The following is a 21905-nucleotide window of genomic DNA, read 5'->3' as shown; positions in this document are numbered from 1 at the left end:
TCACAAAGAACAATCACATATATCGGAAACATTATTTACTTTATGTATGAGAACACAGCTGATTTGGAAAGGTCTATGTCTCCTGAACGCGGCAATACCAAATATATATAGTTTTATGGAGATGTCTCACTTGTATAGATCAAAATCTAAAAGCAGTACACTAGCAAATGTCCAAAGCACTGCTCCCCAAACGGCATACTTCTGATTTCAAGGCCAAACATTCCACTAACAGTAGGTTTACCCTAGAAAACTACCCATTATTAGAAAGAACAGATTCTGGTGAATCAAAAATGGGTTAACATATCGTTGTACTCCAAACTCCCAAGTTGCAATTGTTTCCTAAAATTATAATGTTTTATAGAAATTGGTGAATTTTTTGAAAAATGACCTCAAAGCTTCCAATCTACAGAATCGTATCTCCCACACATCATTAGGTATCAATGTAAAACACCCCAAATATGAAAGCCTGGGGTCCACTGAACAGGTTGATGCCAAATATGTATAGGTGTACCCAAGCATGTGACATATAGGGGCCCTAAAATGTAGACACCTCATTTGAGCTATCAGTTCTGTAATTCCAGATACTGCAAAATCAACACATTTGCATCGTTTTGGGGTGGGGTAAAAGTAAAAAAAAATAAGTTCACCCCAGAAAACCATATATTTTCGGAAAGTACACATTCCCACGAATCTAAATTGGGTATGCATGTGTTTGTACTCCAAAGTACAAAGCCGCAAACCATTCCTAAATTTGGTGATTTTGGTGATATTTCCAAAAATCACCTCAAAATTTCTACCCTGCAGCATCGTATTACCCACATACTTTTAGGTATCAAGCAAAATCACCCCAAATATGAAAGCCTAGGGTCCTCTGAACAGTTTGATGCCCAATATGTATAGGTGTACCCAAGCACGTGGCATACAGGGGCCCCAAAAGGAAGACCCCCATATGGTCTGTCATTTCAGGTACAGCAAAATCAACACATTTACATCGTTTTGGGGGGGGTCAAAAGTAGATAAAAGTAAGTTCACCCCAGAAAACCATATATTTTCGGAAAGTACACATTCCCACGAATCTAAATTGGGTATGCATGTCTTTGTACTACAAAGGACCAAGCCGCAAACCATTCCTAAATTTGGTGATTTTGGTGACATTTCCAAAAATCACCTCAAAATTTCTAACCTGCAGCATCGTATTACCCACATACTTTTAGGTATCAAGAGAAATCACCCCAAATATGAAAGCCTAGGGTCCTCTGAACAGTTTGATGCCCAATATGTATAGGTGTACCCAAGCACGTGGCATACAGGGGCCCCAAAAGGAAGACCCCCATATGTTCTGTCATTTCAGGTACAGCAAAATCAACACATTTACATCGTTTTGGGGGGTCAAAAGTAGATAAAAGTAAGTTCACCCCAGAAAACCATATATTTTCGGAAAGTACACATTCCCACGAATCTAAATTGGGTATGCATGTCTTTGTACTACAAAGTACCAAGCCGCAAACCATTCCTAAATTTGGTGATTTTGGTGACATTTCCAAAAATCACCTCAAAATTTCTACCCTGCAGCATCGTATTACCCACATACTTTTAGGTATCAAGAGAAATCACCCCAAATATGAAAGCCTAGGGTCCTCTGAACAGTTTGATGCCCAATATGTATAGGTGTACCCAAGCACGTGGCATACAGGGGCGCCAAAAGGAAGACCCCCATATGGTCTGTCATTTCAGGTACAGCAAAATCAACACATTTACATCGTTTTGGGGGGGTCAAAAGTAGAAAAAAGTAGGTTCACCCCAGAAACCATATATTTTCGGAAAGTACACATTCCCGCGAATCTAAATTGGGTATGCATGTCTTTGTACTACAAAGTACCAAGCCGCAAACCATTCCTAAATTTGGTGATTTTGGCGACATTTCCAAAAATCACCTCAAAATTTCTAACCTGCAGCATCGTATTACCCACATACTTTTAGGTATCAAGAGATATCACCCCAAATATGAAAGCCTAGGGTCCTCTGAACAGGTTGATGCCCAATATGTATAGGTGTACCCAAGCACGTGGCATACAGGGAAACCCAAAAGGAAGACCCCCATTTGGTCTGTCATTTCAGATACTGCAAAATCAACACATTTACATTGTTTGGGGGGGGGGGGGGGGGGACAAAGGTAGAAAAAAGTACGTTCACCCCAGAAAACCATATATTTTCGTAAAGTACACATTCCCCTGAATCCAAATTGGGTATGCATGTCTTTGTACTCCAAAGTACCAAGCCACAAACCATTCCTAAATGTGGTGATTTTGGTGACATTTCCAAAAATCACCTCAAAATTTCCACCCTGCAGCATCGTATTACCCACATACTTTTAGGTATCAAGACAAATCACCCCAAATATGAAAGGCTAGGGTCCTCTGAACAGTTTTATGCCAAATATGTATAGGTGTACCCAAGCACGTGGCATATAGGGGCCCCAAAAGGAAGACCCCCATATGGTCTGTCATTTCAGATACTGCAAAATCAACACATTTACATCATTTTGAGGGGGGCAAATGTAGGAAAAATTAAGTTCACTCCAGAAAACCATATATTTTCGGAAAGTACACATTCCCACGAATCTAAATTGGGTATGCATGTCTTTGTACTACAAAGTACGAAGCCGAAAACCATTCCTAAATTTGGTGATTTTGGTGACATTTCCAAAAATCACCTCAAAATTTCTACCCTGCAGCATCGTATTACCCACATACTTTTAGGTATCAAGAGAAATCACCCCAAATATGAAAGCCTAGGGTCCTCTGAACAGTTTGATGCACAATATGTATAGGTGAACCCAAGCACGTGGCATATAGAGGCCCGAAAAGGAAGACCCCCATATGGTCTTTCATTTTAGGTACTGCAAAATCAACACATTTACATCGTTTTGGGGGGGGGGGCAAAGGCAGAAAAAAGTAATTTCACCCCAGAAAACCATATATTTTCGGAAAGTACACATTCCCACGAATCTAAATTGGGTATGGATGTCTTTGTACTCCAAAGTACCAAGCCGCAAACCATTCCTAAATTTGATGATTTTGGCGACATTTCCAAAAATCACCTCAAAATTTCTACCCTGCAGCATTGTATAACCCACATACTTTTAGGTATCAAGAGATATCACCCCAAATATGAAAGCCTAGGGTCCTCTGAACAGTTTGATGCCCAATATGTATAGGTGTACCCAAGCACGTGGCATACAGGGGCCCCAAAAGGAAGACCCCCATATGGTCTGTCATTTCAGGTACTGCAAAATCAACACATTTACATAGTTTGGGGGGGGGGGCAAAGGTAGAAAAAGGTATGTTCGCCCCAGAAAACCATATATTTTTGGAAATTACACATTCCCGCGAATCCAAATTGGGTATGCATGTCTTTGTACTCCAAAGTACCAAGTCGCAAGCCTTTCCTAAATTTGGCGATAAAAGCAACGGTTTTTACATTTCTGAAAATCGCCTAAAAATATTGCAATTGGCCGCATTTATCTCACCCAACTTCTTACATACAATTGTAAAACACCATAAATACTGATGCCAAGGGTCTACTGAACAGTTTTATGCCCAATATGCATTGATATACCAAGGCAGCTGGCATGTGCGGACCCCAAATGAAAATAGTGAATATGAGTTTTCTCTGCTGCCGATTCGCCTTCTGTAAACATAGACCCTTGACTTCATATTATGTGCCTCAAGACCCTCCTAACAGCAAAGACCCCCCAAAACCATATGTTTTTGGAAAGTACACATTCTGACGAAAACAACCAAGATAAAGACGTCTTTCTACAGCAAAGTACCAAACTGCAAAACTTTTATAAACATAGAGATTTTTACATTTCTGAAAATCGCCTAAAAATGTTGAAGTATGCCACATTTATCTCACACAATGTTTTACGTACAAAGAAAAATCACCCCAAATATGGACATCAGAGGTCTACTGAATAGTTTGATGCCCAATATGCATAGATTTACCAAAGTATATGGTGTGTACGGCCCCAAATGAAAAATGTGCATATGAATTTTCACGCTGGCCAACTAAGCTGCTGAAAAGAGAACCCCAACTGTGCGTTATGTGCCGTAAGACCCCAAACTGTAAAAAGACCCCAGAAAACCATATATTTTTGGAAAGCATATATTCTGACGGATCAATCTAAGTAAAATAATATACCAAAGCACCAAACAGCAAAACTATACTAAAGATACATAAGGAACAATAATCCAGGGATAAAATTGCAATAAAACCACAAAAATTGTGCAAATCAATGAAATAACAAAATAACTGCACCGACAGCGTAATTAGTGGCCGAAATCGATTATCCAATAGTCACGCTGCTGAAATAAACAGTTTTTATGGGTAAAAAAACACAAATTGGTGAAATGAAAAAGTAAAAAAAATAAAATGTGTATACATGTGTGTACACTTCCAAGAATTGTGTGACAGTGTATAAGTGTGTATATAAGTCCATATAAGTGTATATAAGTGCATATAAGTGGAAAATGAAAAATTAAAAAAAAAACGTTTTTTTTTGTTTTTTTTTAACTCAAATATGTGTGTATTTGTGTATAATGTAGGTAGGTGTATGCAAGTGTGTAAAATAAAGGGCACTTACCGTTTTTGGCTGATCTAAGAGCTGGAGAAGAGAGAGAAGCAGATCTGCAGATTCACAGCAAGCAGGAAGTGTGTGGGCGTCGCTGGAACACGAGGTGAGCAGGAGGAAGCAGAGCAGCAAGGCAGACACGCAATTTGCTGTGTCTGCCTCTTTTAGGTCGGCCCTGCGACAATCCTGTCGCAGGACCGACATGACAGCCCCCCAGCCTCGTTGCCCAGGGGGCTGTCAATGCTGCTAAACCTCTGCAGAGGCGGCTAAAGCCGCTGATGCAGAGTACAGCATGTAAAACTGCAAGCACGTACAATGTACGTGCTTGGCAGTTAAAGCCCTTGCCTGCCAGAAGTACGGTGTACGTGCTTGGCAGGTAAAGGGTTAAAGTGGACCTTTCACCCAGACATGAAAAAATTTATAATAAAAGTCCTTTTCAAATTAAACATGAAATCCAAATTCTTTTTTTTTTATTAAAGTGTTCATAGCTGTTGTTAACTCATTTAAAAATGTCAGCTGTCAATCAAATATTGTCTGCCCATCCTCAATGCCTTAGGCATAGAGGCGGGGCAAGCAATTACTTTCACTTTCCATTAAGCACTTCCTAGATGTCACTGCTCTCCCCACACCCACATTCTCCCATTTCTCTTAACCATTTAATTGTGTAGCCAGTGCATGGGGATGGACATCAGGTCCCCCATTCTGGTGCACAAAAATATTCTGAGATGATGCAAGGCTTGAGTTTCCAGGCTAATGGAAACAAGCTTTAAATAATTTATACAGTGTAATTAAAGTTAATTTTGCTTGACTAACATGATAAAATAGGAATCATTTTTTTGGGTGACGGGTCCCCTTTAAGCTTACCTCCGCATTGAGATTGTCAGCAAGGCTTTGAAGAAACTGACTTTCTATAGGATTTTGCTGTGTAAGAAGAGTCAGGTAGTGGCTAAGCTTATCGTGAGTGGTAATGATAGTTCCTTCTCCAAACTTATCAAACTGAGGTCGACCAGCTCGGCCAAAGATCTGCATGACATCCAGGATTCCAAGGTCAACAAACGATCCTCTTTTGGCATCATAGATCTGTGTTCCCTGTTTATACGAAAGTTGTAAGAGTAGATAAGAGACAATTTGTCCAATATAATCACAAAAAACAATGTATATGGGCACACTTAAGTGTGACACTAGTAATTCCCTGGAAAAATTTTGTTTTATCCCTGCTTTTAATGAACCCTCAGAAAGTCAATGCTGAAAACATAATCGAATTTTCAGTAAGAGCTATTGGTAACTTCCGACATATTCTAAGTTGATTCAGTAAACAAGGACTGCAAACAGAATATTTAATTTTACGACTGCTGTCTATTCTTGTGCATCAGGGGCCTGTTTTTCAAATTATGAGTGATTATCTATGTTATAATCACATATACAAGCAACAGTTGCCAACACTAGCCTTATGGTGGCACTGGTATAATGTTTTGCAGGAACTGGAAATTTAAATTTTGTTATGGAGGGTTTAAAAAAAAAAAAAAAAAAGGCAGTCAATTTTGTATTCCGAGCAAGGGAAAGCTTTTCGCCTTTCATTCCAGGAGCACAAAGAGCTAAGCATATAGAAACAACATGATGGACAAGATGTAACTAAAACAAAACAAAAAAATGCGTAGTAGTAGTTTTATTTATTTTTGCATCTAGCTTCCAGTTTTGCAAATGTGGCCAGCAGAGAATTATTATTTTATCTGCACCATCACCTCCCCTACTACATTATGGTTCTTAATGAAAATAATACTGAAGACATGCCATACTTAATAAATTATATACAATTTTCAGGTGTCCAGATCTGGTAGGCGGTTTCATAATTTTGGGCAGAAATGTAACTGATGTCTAGTGGAATCCAACACATTTCACAAGGTGTTTCAAGAAGTACATGAAAAATGCACATTTACAAAATTCTCATTTACATTTTAGGAATGCTGTAAAATGTTATATTCAAGTATGACTGCAACAAGATGGGCATTGTTTCGGTTGATTAACACAAATATTTACATTTACATAAGTACATTGTATGGGAACAGGTCATTTTTACCTATGGCAAGTGAACAGGAGGATTCTGGGTACTGACATATTATGTCTCCCAATGTTTCAGCATTTAACTGCATTAGAATCTAGCCAGAGAGAGGAACTTGCAATTATAATTACATCTAGTAGATAATTGCTGTTAAAAACACATTTGTACAAAATGTACCATGGTGCAGATTGTTCAAATGGTTTATAAGGGAATAAGCAGCAGACAGTTTTATTGTGAGCAGCAGGATAATCTCTTACCTTAATGATAACAGCATGAGCAGGGAGATTGACACCCCAGGCTAATGTGGCTGTACAAACCAGGACTTTGATATGTCCCTGTGAAAAAAGGTTTTCCACCAAACTCCTATCTTGCCGCAGCATGCCTGCGTGATGAATACTAAATCCATCTGGAAACAACTCTCTTAGCTGCTTATTTCTGGACCTTTGCACCTGTAGGAGACAAAAGCATTTGGTAAATGACTGATTAGTTCATAATGAAAAGACATTCATGTGAAAACGGAAATATGCAATCACTACACTGACTTAGTCCGGCTTATTTGTTATTCTAAATACTACTATTGTTTTCATTGCAGAGAAAGAGAAAATACTGCGGAATCCAGCCAACTCTTTGCAGCCCAGAGTAACCGCTCTTTACATATTCTAATTATATTTTATGTTCCACAACTGACTTCTTGTCAATTTCTCCTTGTCTGGTTGTCATCCTTTACGCAAGGATTTTCATATTGCAAGGTGCCAAATCTTTTACATGACGACAAGTTAAGCTTTTGCTTTCTTCTCGTCATGAATTTTATACATTAAAGGTATTATTCTATATTGAGCCTCTGTTTTAAATTCCTGCTAAAACCAGACTGGTCAGAACAGAGACAACCACTAAATACTATTTACTCTAATATTCCACAGTAAGATGCCAGACAGCGACATTCAAATAATATTTCTTATCACTTTCATCATATAAATCATTGTCAAGTGAATTAATGGCAATTTACAAAAATGGTTCAAAATCTAGTCTAGGGTAAAAATGTGACATGGCATGTGAATAAGCATCCTTTGGCACCCTGTGGAACTGGTTTACTCTTGGTATTAACCAATGAGTGATATACACACATTCTTATATACACCGATGATTGAACCACTACACGAGGGGACGAAATAACCAGGCACATAAATATATTGTTTCTATAATTGTTTCAATGAACTTAAGCAGACTTAAGGTATGAAGTTCCAAATTATGGAAAGATCACTTATCCGGGAAAAACCCTAGGTCCTGGGCATTCTGGATAACAGGTCCCGTACCTGTACATTGATCTCATTCTGCCCTATATGAATTTGCCAATAGGGACAGCTACCAACACTGAATGCAGAAAAATATGACTTTTTTTTCTGCTCATCTCTATCCTGTGGTAACAAACCCACACTGCAGAATGAAATCAATTAACACATGTTCCAGCCAGGAGTTAAAATAAAATTATGCAAGACTGTGTAAAATAATTAATGAAAATGGATTCTGTTTTTTTACACATTATATGCTAAGCCTTATGCATTAGAAATATTGCATCAGAATAGCTTAACATGTTGACGAAATCCAATATTTGCATCCTTTCCTGAAACTGAAGAGAGATGTATTACTAAATCTGGTCAGTGATTTAACAAATATGCAAGGTTTCCAGAAAGCTTTCAGTAGCTCTATTGGTTAACCAAAAGTTCTAACTTCTTCCTTAAATAAGAAGAGATGGCAATGAGTGTCACACACAGCATAATAAATATACCCATTTTAAAGAAGCTACCTGCAGGTTTGAATGCCCCCCTTTTCATGCCAAAGAAACATACACAAAGAGTAATGTGTCAAGCCTTTATTATCAATGATCAAATTATAACACCTAAGTAGTTCATTTAATATGGCACCATAAGGCTCCACCATACAAAACAGACAAGGATGCATCAGGGCATATATGCATGAATGTGGAATAAGTGGTGTAAATAATTTAATTATTGAACTGAAATAAGCATTATGTCAATTCAAATAAAGGATTAATATTTTTCTCATTGTTGGCTCATTAAAATGAAAGTAAAACTGGACATTCTTAGTTCATACTCAATACTTTATAAAAAAGCATTGCTTTGCTGATTAAACCATAAGAGCAAAATTAAGGCTGTGATTAAGTGCCCCACAGCAGGAAACACATCGGGATTTTTATGGACATGTATACGGTTATGTTGGAATTTTCGAGTGCCTATTCAATTTTTTCTGCTATGGTTTAATCCAGTGGCTCGAGGTGTACTGGCATGGCACCGAAACCCTACATTTCTACTGATGAGTTTATACCTGCTATATACAGTTAGGCCAATAAATCTTTGGACAGAGATTTTTTTTTCTAATTTTGGTTCTGTACATTACCACAATGAGTTTTAAATAAAACAACTCAGATGCAGTTGAACTGCAGACTTTCAGCTTTAATTCAGTGGGTTTAACAAAAAAGATTGCATAAAAATGTGAGGAACTAAAGCCTTTTTTTAACACAATCACTTCATTTCAGAGGCTCAAAAGCCATTATTTTCTGCTGATTCAATGCACATGCTCTGTACTGCTGTCACTTACTGAGCTTAGGGACTAACTCACAATATACTGTACACATAGAATATATAAGTCACAATATAAGGCTGATTAGTAATTAATACAGATAATTACTACATGGCAGCACAGAAACTAGTGCAACTAGCATCAGAATTTAAGCCGTGTAGCATCAGCTTATATTATAGACAAACCTCATTTTCTGCTTGATAATTTGCGTTGACCCCTAAGCTTAGCTTCTCAATAGTAATAGTAATAATAGTTCAGAGCCCACTGAGCATGTGAGTGTCGCAGACACTTTCCAAGATGGTGATCAGCTGTTTGAAGTCACAGATCATTACTGCTATTGAGAAGCTGAAACTTTAGGCTGGTGCAATTAGATCGGTATATAAAATATGGCATTTTTAGCCAGATTCACATTTATGGTTTAGTTATTCTTTAAGTGATTCAGTCTTGCCTTTTTATATACATTAAAAACATTCTGAGTGAGGAGACCCCTGGAAGAAGGCAACCTGAAAAGGAACCCAATTTCTCTCCTAAAATCGCCATTTTCATAGAATTCCGTATAGGCAATCTGTCGGTATTTTAAAACCCTTTAGTTGAGCTTTAGCTGAAGAATGAGTGAATCTGGGTTCCTTTTCCAGGACTCCTGCTTAAGACTTTCATGGAATACAAAAGGCTATGGAATATAAAGTCTATTGTTATAAACTATGCTATTCTGAAGATCAGGGCTATAAAAAAAAGTATTGTATCACTTATGCATAAGGTTTCTGAAATTTTGAATTCAGATGCTAGTCAACAAAGCTATGTTTGTAATTTATTTCCAATTGAAACCGTGGCACAATGCAGTCCATGCATTGCTGAAAAGGTGTTGGACAGCATGAAAAGCAAACTATGTATGTAAAATAGAAGAAGCTTTCAATATTAATGGCCTTCATTTTTTTAGATCTTAAAAATTCATATAACAGATAAAAGGATGTCAAAAAACTGACAGAACGTGATGGGAGCAATGATCTAAGAAATCAAAGAGTGTGAGAATGAGCTGCAAGTGAGAATTCATTTCAAGAATTTGCGTGCACAAAGATAAACATATTTGAGATATTATCTGCACATAATGCAGCTAGGCCATTGGAGATATGTGCCTGGAAAACTTTGAACAGCCTGTCCATCTTTATGTTTAAAGGAGTAATTAAAAACTGCTTTATAAAGAAAGTGCAATTAAACCTTATAATCGTCTGCCTCTCGAGTAATGATTTTCTTATTTATCATTTTAACACCGCTTCAGATAAACAGAAAAGGACATTTTCTAGGGTTGGATCTTTATATAGTGTGATTATTTACATAGAATTTACTAAATGTAAAGTATTTTTTAAGGTAGCCTTTTATTTTTGAAGAAGTTAATTACTCTGCTTGAGGGGTATGGCTTGCATATGACCCAATTATTCTCTGTGACACAATATTACACATATCCTATACCTATATGGTAAAGGGAACACAATGATTAGTCAGCATTGCCTTACACTTGTTTTCAATTTTAAGACACTAGAGTGCTCTAATGACATTTACAATTTTGTTTTTTGGCAAGGAGAAGATTATAGGGTAAACTAATGATATAAATATTTTTGATCTTAGCTGTTCTTAATATGCCCTTCTCAAAATCTGAAGGGTCAACACGACTGGTCCTTTATTTAAGAATGTAAAACCATCAACAGAAAAAACCTTTGAGCAAAGCACTCTCTTATCTCAATGTGTAGGTCACCCTGAAGTTATTAACTTCATAATAGAAAAAAGGTCTTTGAAATTTAAATATAAACTATAATTATAATCTTCTTAAAGACAAGATAAAATACTGTATTAAAAAAGACTGGATGGTGTTTTTTAACTTTACTAAATGTGAAAAAAAGTAATATTAAAACAACTGGGTTGTCAAGAGAAGCACTTGATAGCACCCACACGAAAAAGAAAATTGAAAAGTGTAATGAGTAAATAGGCACCTATGAGATACATGATAGAGGGGGGTATCAATTTGACCAACATTTTAATCATTTTGTATAAAGAGCATTGTTTGTAGTGAGATCACACATACAGTACATCACTTAAGATTAATGTCTTGTAGAAAGATCTCTTTTTCTGTTTCAGATCTGTAGACTAAATTAATATTTTCCATAAATATAAAGTCCTTCCTCCCGGGTGAAAATTAGTGTTGGCCAAAGTTAGCAAAAGGAGACTTTGACTTCTTTATTCATTTGTATAGGTTTCTTGGGGCATATATATATTGACTGAACTACTCAATATATACATGCCCCTAAAAAAAGAGCTGGGAACTGTGGTGAACTCTATTTTCACCCTTTGCTAAATATGAACGGATATTCAGTCTAACTTATCAAATGTCCCCTAATCAAGCAATGCAAAACAAACCAAGGTATATTGCATTAGTCAAACTAAATCAACAACCTCAGATGTATAACTTAATTATATGAATCCTTATGACCTTCTCCTTCTGCACTTTCCTTACTCCACACCCTACTAGCTTTGAAAATGAATTGAGCAAAAAACAAGGAGATTTAATTCTGCAATAATTTATTTAAATTACCCAACATAAATGTGGTCTTCCTTACAACAGATGTTCACATCAGTTAGGAGAGATTTTTCAACTTCTCACTGCAAAAGTGTCAGCTATGTTATGTCTGAGAGTATTGCATGGCCTAGCCTGTTTCAAACCCTACCACATCATCTCAATGGGATTTCAATGTGTCTTTGATGTGCCCATTTCAGAACCCTCCATATCTTTTGGCCATTCCTTGGTCAATTTACTGGAATGCGGACTTTAGTTTCCGTCAAGTGTCTTCTGGTACCACGACAAGATAACTATCTTTACCATGTCTTTCCAGAAGTCATGATTTTTGTCCAAGTATTTATGGGCAAAGTTTAATCTTACCCATGTTCATTTTAAAAAGCAACGGTTTCCTCCTGGCAAACCCCTGTGTAGGCTTACTCTATTCAGTCAATTTCTAATAGATACACTTATGCAATGACACCAGTAATTATTTCAGCATCTTCCATTTTTCTCTCAGGCTAAACTTGCTGGAATCTCCTGGACTGGGCAAGTTGGCAGTTGTTTGAAATCAAATCATGACTTTCCAGAGAGTGAAATAATGTACCATTGTCACTATGCCAATCTAGGCATGGTGATACAAACACTTCAACAATAAAATGTCTAAGCTTTAAATTTAAGGTTTAAATAAGCCTGCTTACTTTAAGATCATCCACAATTTTCTAATAATTTACACCAGATCTAATTTTAAATGTGTTTTTGAGCTAGTGATATATGAAGGCGTTAACTTATTTTTTTCTACAGGCAAAATTTGCACAATATTTCTTATATAACCTTTATCTATCACTATTGTTAACATGAAGATCAAATTACTGTATGGTACAAAAAAAATAAAAAAAACAGCGTATTTGCTTTTTCACATACAGTAACTGTATATGTTCATGACTAGTGTGTAAATCTCTGTGTGGGTGCATGTTAGTTTTTGTTTCTGTGTTAATGAAATGCACCTATGAATTACAATGACCACATCTGATTTGTTAAACTAGTACTGTTTCTAGGTCTGTTTTATTAGTTAATGGAAGTTATGAGAATTAAAAGCACAGATTTACTTAACTGGCTTTATCTTGTAAGCCATCTCCACATAAGAAAAATGTATGAATTAATATCAATAATGCATTTAGACATAAGGACATGGGGTACGCAGGTGTTGCCAATTATATATAAAAATGTTTAAAAACAATTCTTTCACAATTTATCTTAAATGTCCGTAAGTGCCTGAAGGTGTATAAGGTCTGCTACCAGTGTCCTAATGAAAATTGATTTTTTTTCCCCCATAGACCAAAGGTTTCTTATACACCAAATTGCTGACCTTTATCTGACATGTACTCATGCAACAAGCATCTACACTGATACATTTCCAGATTCAGTTTAGTTGATTAAAATTTTTTTTTAAAAAACAGGCTTAATGTTTTTTTCCTTCAAACAAAAAAAGCATCTACCTATAATACAGATTACACTGTGCAGTTTAATTTTAAGATTTAAAAGCAACAAGCATGTTCAAACTATTTCTCAAACCACATTTTGTACAAGAATATTCAAACATATTTATTTATATACATAACATTTGCATAAACAGCATATTACACAGCCGCTGAATACATTATTTGTTATTCATGAGTCTTATGCACTTGAGAGTTCTGACAAGTGTTAAAGATAAACTAAGTCCCCAGTGAGACACTTTGTCATTCATCACTTAACTAAAAAATACAAGCTTTTACATAAAACAAGGATTTTTACCATTTTGATTAAATTAACATTATAAGCTGTGGTTCAATGTAAGATTTTTTTTTCAAGACGTTCACTGGTTTAAAGAATCACAGCAGGAACATGGACTAAGATAAAGGTGGTGTCCTTCCCGTCGCTTTATTACAAAACCCTTAAAACAAATATGGAAATAAACTAAAAAAATACTAATTATCCAAAGAAAATTCAGAAGTATTCACATCCAAACGCGGAAGAGTCCCATTGAAAAAACTTTTTACATTTGCATTTGACAGATCCCTCTGAGTTTTAAATGACCTCAGCAGCTTTTAGATGCTAACGTTACGTACAATCAAATTGTTTTTGAGCTAAATAGAAACCATCATTTTAAATTTTTTAAAACATAATTTCAGTTGAGTTTAAGCTCAAAATTGTTTATTTCAAATGCTAACGTTGATAAATCACCCGCTTAGTGAGACATCAGGTACTTAACACACTTACTCAAACTAACTTTGTTAATAAATAAACTTAAAAAAACTGTCAAGAATTTTATAATTGTAAAAAAGCAAAACTAAAAAGAAGACAAATTTTTATAGTTTTGGGAGTTGTAGATCTACAGCAGGAGATTTTAGACTTGCCTGCCTTCCACTGTCCTTGAATCCCATCATACTAATGAGGAAGTTTAGTATAGACACCTACACATATGCCAGTTGTAATTTCACCATTAACTGTGGTTATTAAGAAATGCATGTGAGCAACAGTCCTGACATGTACTCTTGACACCTGTCAGATTTGAATTGGACACAGTCCGGTTTTCACTTGAGCTGCCTGTCTGGTTCAAAATTTGTTCTCTGAAATGAGGACAATAAATTTTAAAAAAGAACAATTCCTACCAGCCATGTCATTGCCCTGTCTTCTGCCCCTAAAGGCCATCACCCTGCCTCATTAACACTGTCCATTCATCTATCTTTGTTTGATTCGACAGGAAAAGGTGGCAACTTTACACAGATGATTTGTGTTTCACTACCTGGTTTATTTAATTTATCCAATGCTTACAAGAGCTCCCTATGCGAGAAGAGTAATAATGCCAAACTGTTTGTAGCAATGTGTAACTGAGCACTGTAGTACTGTTTATATATGTCTCGATGCACATCAAATGCCTACAATGAATACAGGGAACTGAATAATGGACATTAAATAGTGGAATGCAGATATTCATAGAAAATAAAAACAGTTTACTCTTTTATGCCACGCAGGAACTTCGTAATGACTTGGAGCAAAAACGTCATGTGTTGCAGGGCCCTAAAACTTGTTTCAAGTCCTCCAGGGCAAGTGCCCTTATTAATGATTATTAAATTATGCAAGCAGAATTCACACAGGATAGCTACCATTTTCAGGCAAGAATTCCACAGTAACGTCATTATGTTAGATAAACACTGATATTGAGCTGGTATGGATGAGTCTCATTGGAACACTGGCTTTTAATCATTCTCAATGAAGTTTTGGATGCTCACTTTGGAGAACTAGGGTTGGCAAGAGCTTAGAGAAGGTTTATATCCCCTTTAATAATGACACATTCAACAATAGTTATATCAGCAAACAAGGTAAGTGACACTAAAACCCAAGAAGAAAAATGCTGTTATTTTTTTGACAAACAAAAGACATTAATATCTTCACTGTAAAAACAAATGAAAATATTTTCTTCTGTACAAAAATAGCTTAACACAATTAAAAATACGAATTAAAAAACTGATTGAAACGTTGTGTAAAACTATTTAAGCCTGTTATAAAGTTAAAATAATCACCACACATGATGCTCCAGGATAAGTAGCAAACAAGGTGGAATACTGGCACAGTTCAATTCCCTCTTAAATCAAAGTGTTTTAAAATAATGAAAATATAATGTACAGATTGCACTGCACTGGTACAGCTGGTGTGTTTGCTTCAGAAAGACTATGATAGTTTATATACTGTAAGCAAGCTGCTGTGTAGCCATGAAGGCAGCCATTCCAAGCTGGAAAAGGAGAAAATGCACAGGATATACAGCAGACAGCAGATACTCACTGTAGTATACAATGGGATACTTAAGAACATATCTGTTATTGACTTCTATTTATCCTGGGTATGAATGGCTGCCCCCATAGTTACACTGCAGTTTGTTTATATAAACTATAGTAGAGTTTCTGAAGCAAGCACATCTGTTTTACCAGTGCAGAACAACAGTAAATGATATGGTCATTCCTTTAAAACAAAAACATTTTTGGTGTTCTGTTCCTTTAACAAGAGATTCTACATCACTATTAATTCCTCCTTTAATCACAATGCTTCTAGATTAAAACCCGATATCAAGTGTCTCTCTATCAAATATAAATGTGAAATTTAATGCTAGATTTATTTTTAACATATCTATAAATAACCGTTTTGTAAGAATTTAATATAATGTAGTAAGCCTGCACTAGAAGAAAATATGTGTGTTTGCCTTGGAAGTTATATAGCACTAGAACGTTAGGTCAATAGCCCATTTTGTCAACCAAGTGAATTTCTGGCTTCAAATGCAGGCAATAAAATGCTCAGAATCTCTTTCATTAATTTCACTAGCAATCGTTGGTTAAGTCTAGGCAAAGTTGCGTGTAAAGCAATAGTTGTTGAAAAAAGCAAAAGGCGGTATTTCTAGGCAGCTGTGTGCAGGATAAAATAATAAGCTGCTCAGCATATAATGGTTTAAGTATTTAACAGAAAAGTTCAGTTTAAAAATGAAAACTGGGTAAATAGACTGTGCAAAATAATTAAAAAAAAATGTTTCTAATATAGTTAATCAAAACTGTAATCCATAAAGGCTGGAGTTACCAGATGCCTAATAAAACCAGAACACTACTTCCTGCGTTGCAGCCCTCTAACTCATGTGGATGTATTTATCATTGTTTCTAAAATCCTAATTCAATTGTACCATAACCCATACCTTTTGGAAACAATAAAAGACAAAAATCTGCTGCCCATAGTGTGACCATGCCCATTTTGTGGCCACACCCCTAATTACCATGTTTATTTTACAAAATTTAGCAGGTTATGAAAGTTTCAACATATTTCTGTGTTTTTCCCCATTATTACAGCTTTGCTAATGAAGGTAATTTTTCCTTTAAGCTGTGAGTACCAGGTCTACCAAATCTAAATTGTTTATTTTTTTATTTTCTTATCTCTAAATTGTTACAAAAGTATCTTATCTGAACCTCCTGGCTATTCTGGGCTCTCTGCCAAAAGCCAATTAAGTTAGAAACATTGTTTCTTTTTTAGCTGTTCAGTGCACAGAAAATCGTGACTTTCCAGTACAAACGTGACTGCGGGTTGAGCTGTCAAAAGAGGGACTGTCCCGCTGAAAACGGGACAGTTGGGAGTTATGCCTAACCTTTAGTTTGTAAACTCTAATTTGTAGGTCCCTTTAAGCGTATTGTACTCTGTAAACCCTTGTTTGTTATCCACCATGTATTCCCTGTTTGTTATAACTAAGGTAAAGCACTGCATATCTTGTCTGCGCTATATAAATAAATGATAATGCTGTGTAAAAAGTGGACTGAAACATTACCGGTGATGTTGCTCATAGCAACCAATCAGATCTTTGCTTTTGTTTTTCTAACTATTGAAATCTAATTGCGGATTGGTTGCTCTGGGCAAGATCACCGGTAATGCTGCACTCCACTTTATACACAGCATGATAAATAGGCCCCTTAGTCAGCTACTTTAAGGGGGGCCCCATAGGCCATAACTGTTGAGTAAGTTTGCAATTGATCCTTAGCCTGCAGGTAAGATGCAAAAGCAGACCTATATGTCTCCCCCCCAAGTAACTGATTTGTTACTGCGTGGTAACCAATCAGTGGAAAGCAATAGAGCTGAAAAGCAGGAAGTAGTGTTCTGGCTATTATATTACACATCCAGTCACTTCAGCCTTTATACATTACATTTTTGCCTAACTGTATTGAAAACATTTTTTATTTTGCACAGTTTTTATTTTTACACTGAACATGAAATGAAAATAAATCTGGATTAGAAGGCATTCACAGCACAATTTTCACCAGTAATGTGGATGTCTGCCTGAAACCCATGTATATTTGTATACATGTATACTTGTGGGTCAGGTTGGTTATACATTCTATCTCCAATGGCAGGCTGAGGGTGGGTCACATCAAAACTTCTAGCACCATAATATCCCACCCTGTAAGGTGCTACAATCGTCTCATGTACCAGAGCCCATCCCTCTCACATGCAAAAGTTTCTATTCATTTGGGGATATCATTAACAGCTCTGTCAAGTAATTCTGTGTTAAGATTGTAGTGTTCCAATTCGGGATATGACTGAATGTGCAATTATATACTAAAAACAACTATTATTCTATGCAACTTTCCAACATATTAATTGTAAATATCCAATTTGTAAATGTAATTGCCATTGAAATCTGTCTGTTCCATTCTAGTCAGCACTCTGGTGGTTCTGAAAAATTGGTAGCCTGCTGATTAACAAATCTGTGAAGAAGCATGCAAGGATAACTTCTGGGACATCAGGCAGATTTTGCTTTTAATAGCAGTTACATGTACAAATAACTTTGAAGGCACTAAAATATTTTATAAAAATGTATATTGGAAAGGTGCTTAGAATTACATTTTTTTTTATTTCGCAAAATGCTAGTTGAGTTTACACCCTGTTTAATTGTGTGATTCAAATTACCATAAAAGGGGAAAACATGGCTCCATGGCTATACATATTTTAGTCTTAGAAATTACAGGTATGTGATCCCTTATTTGGAAACTTATTAACCAGAAAGACTGTCTCCCATACATGTAATTTACAGCAAATAATTATAATTTTTATAAATTATTTCATTGTTCTCTATAATAATAGTCTGTTCCTGTTCCTAACTAAGCTGTATGAATCCATTTTGGATTTATTTAATGATTAAATGTTTTTTAGTACAACCGAATTACGGAAATATCCCTTATCCGGAAAAGCCCAGGTCTCAAGAATTCCATATACTTGATAACATACCTATGTATAATAAATCAATCTGAGACTTAAAACTGTATTCCACCTTAACATGAACTGTTAAAATGTAGATGCAGACTACCATATTCAAAGGCAGTTTGCAATTTGTCTTTACTTTTTGTGTTTTTAAGGTAATTTTTCGTTCTGTGGCTCTGGAGACTAAAGGATAATTAGAAACATAGTATAAATCAATAATAATTAATTAAAACTTGCAGAGTAACATTTTTTTTTACAACATTTTAAACTTAAAAGCTAGAGGCAGAATAAGTTTAGAAAGAATTCCAAACTATTTTTAAAAAACAAAATGAAATATTGAAGTCCAGATGAAAAGTTGATCAGTATATGCCATCTATAACATACTAAAACATACTTAAAGGCAATTGTTTTTTAAAGATTGCAGCAATTTACATTTTGTGAGGTGCTATGTTTTGAAATACTGCTTTTTTCTAATTGTACCACTAGGTGCCGCTAAGCTACATGAAATTCACTAGGTGTCTGTGAAAAGTTATTCGAAAATTGTTTATAAAATAAAGTTTATTCAATATCAGTTATGTATATTCTGGACTTTCTTCATGTAGTTTGATATCCACCCTCCTGTTACCTATATGTGAAGTTTGAAAGTATAAATGTTTTTACAGATAGACAATTTTGATAATCTTTTTCTGTTTAGTTATTTTGTACAACATGCAGATTAAGAAAACATTTTCTAGGAAGAACAATATATTATAGTTCAGTTGGAAACAAAAATCAAAGAATTCCAAATAAAAGCAAATCAAGAAAAGCAAAGTTTTTTAAACTAAGACAAGAATTGAACAATTATGGTGTACACTGGTATATTAATCGATACTAATTGTACACAGTACATCTATTACCCAGAATGCTCGGGACCTGGGGTTTTCCAGATATATAGTATTTCAATCTTTGCATCTCCATACCTTAAGTCTGCTAAAAACCATTTAAACAAACCAACAGGATTGTTTTGACACCAATATGGATTTATGCAGCATAGTTACCATCAAGTACAAGACACTGTTTTAGTATTACAGAGAAAGATTAAATCATTTTTTAAATTGGAATTATTTGCTTAAAATGGACATTATGACCTACTGTAATTCAGAGGTACCGCTAAGGTATGTTTTAATAGTATAGAGTTACATCAATTAAAAGCGGGCATTAAATAAAATACAGGAACAATCTTAAATTCTTATTCATTGTTTCAGTATAATGAAAATCCTAAAAATAAATTGAATAGTTCCTTGTGAAAAGGAATCACAAGTCACAATTTCAATGTCAGACTCATTTATCATTAAAGTAGCTGAAAGACTGCAGACATGAAGTATTTCATTTTCATACGGAATCTAATAATAGTCCTGTTAAGCATATACTTATGGGAGAGCCTCCTGCTATGGCAAACATTATAAAAAAAAACTAAAACTTAAAGAAAACGAAATGAAAGCATTCAGTGGGCAACTGGAAATAGAATTACTTTTAAATTGACTTCCTGTGATCTAATTTATTGTGAAGTATTTGCAGCTCGTATTCATGGGCTAATAATGTCTGCTTTCATCTCAATTTCTTTCTGTTTATACAAATCTTAACTCTGATATATCAATCTTCCCACATAATATATTTTCTTTGGTTGAAATAAACTAGTTAGGAAAAATCAGTCAACAGCCAATTTAGACTGGAAAGGACAAAAACATTCTGCAGTGCAGAGTTAACTAAATCTGACAAATGATCTTAAATTCAAACACAGAAAAAGAAAAATTATTAATTGGAAGGCAATATTTTAAAACCAGTGTACAAAGCATTTACTGTGTGGCCACTGTCTTCCATTCAGACATAATACAGATATGGGACCCGTTATCTAGAATGCTAGGATGTTTTCTGGATAAGGGACCTTTCTTTAATCTGGATCTTCATACCTTAACTTCAAAAATATGATATGATAAGATTGTTTTGCCACCAATAATGATTCATTATATCTTAGTTGCGATCAACTACAAGGTACTGTTTTAATAAACATGAGAAAAGGGAAACATTTTTATATTTTAAATTATTTGATTAAAATAGAGTCTATGGGAGATGACCTTCCCGTAATTCAGAGCTTTCTGGGTAATGGGTTTTCGGATAACGGATCTCATTCCTGTATTTAACTTACCCATAAAGAGATTGTGGCCAGTAATACTCATTTTTTAAAACATTTGTTTCATTAGGTTAGAAATAGCAATATTGTAACGAAAATATTACCTTAAACTATACCTTCAGAATGAATACTTAACCAACAGAAAATGTATCTCATATTAAGTTCCCTATTAAAGAATGTTACCAAATATATATATATATATATATATATATACACACAATCCCAAAGGTGCACACCGTTTACTCAGGTAAATAACTGGGTGCCCGCCAAAAAAGGATAGATATGTATATAATTCCGATAACGAACGAGACTCCTCCACGCTAACTAGTTACGCGCCCCCAGTGAGTTTAAATAAACATTTTCTTAAAACCCTGTTGTTGTGTGTGTGTGTGTGTATGGACCTAACGCACACCACCATCAGTTAGTTAAAGATTAGATCATCTACCTGGGTGCTACCTTAAAAAAAGCTGTATTATCCACTACCCAAGAAGAAAGGTGCACACCAGGATTTTTAATACCGTATATACTCGAGTATAAGCCAAGTTTTTCAGCACCCAAAATGTGCTGAAAAAGTCTATCTCGGCTTATACTCGAGTTAGCTGTCTGCTGCCAGTAGCTTTGGTTTGAGTCGAGGCTGAGGACCCTGCTACGCATTCCTGCTGGCGATTGGCTGCACTGCGCCTGCACGAAAAATTCTACATTGACGGCAGGAAGCAGCAAACTTAATGCTTTCCGCGCATTCTATTACGTGACGTGAGGCTATGATGGAGCGCATTATGGACAGGTACTTTCCGTGTCTGCACCCCCTCACAACCGCACCACCAGGGGCACAGGTCCTAAAGGGCCCCCACCGTTGCTGCTGGCCAGACGAGTATGGTACCTGCCTGGAGCTGAGCAGATCCAGGAGCTACAAATCTGCTCCTGACTCCTAGCGTCCGGTAAGTGTGACTTGTAAAGGTCCCAAGTTTGCACCCGTGTTATTGCGGCGCTATCCGGGGCGCATTTTCATTGCACATACTTGCGCCGGTTGCAGCGGAAGAGTAAACGGGGTGTGAGGCCGCACTAGTGTCCTCTCTGGCCATGTGTGTTCCGGCACCCTGCTTTGCACTGTTCTCCCTGTTATACTGGTAAG

At 35.9% G+C, this 21905-nt stretch overlaps 1 protein-coding gene across 2 annotated transcripts in view; it reads right to left on the bottom strand.

Moving 5' to 3' along the window:
- Window positions 1–21905, bottom strand: part of ascc3.L (activating signal cointegrator 1 complex subunit 3 L homeolog) — a 327995-nt gene that overhangs the window by 108496 nt on the left and 197594 nt on the right. For both annotated transcript variants that reach the window (XM_041563009.1, XM_018263366.2), the window contains exons 15-16: window positions 6950–7141; window positions 5498–5722 (exon numbers count right to left, since the gene is read on the bottom strand). In XM_041563009.1, the coding sequence (XP_041418943.1) occupies window positions 5498–5722; window positions 6950–7141 (417 nt within the window). The remainder of the gene's footprint in view (window positions 1–5497; window positions 5723–6949; window positions 7142–21905) is intronic.

Source organism: Xenopus laevis, chromosome 5L (assembly GCF_017654675.1).
Source record: "Xenopus laevis strain J_2021 chromosome 5L, Xenopus_laevis_v10.1, whole genome shotgun sequence".
In the NCBI taxonomy this organism is placed as follows: Eukaryota; Metazoa; Chordata; class Amphibia; order Anura; family Pipidae; genus Xenopus; species Xenopus laevis.
This window is presented reverse-complemented; position numbering and strand designations above follow the sequence as displayed.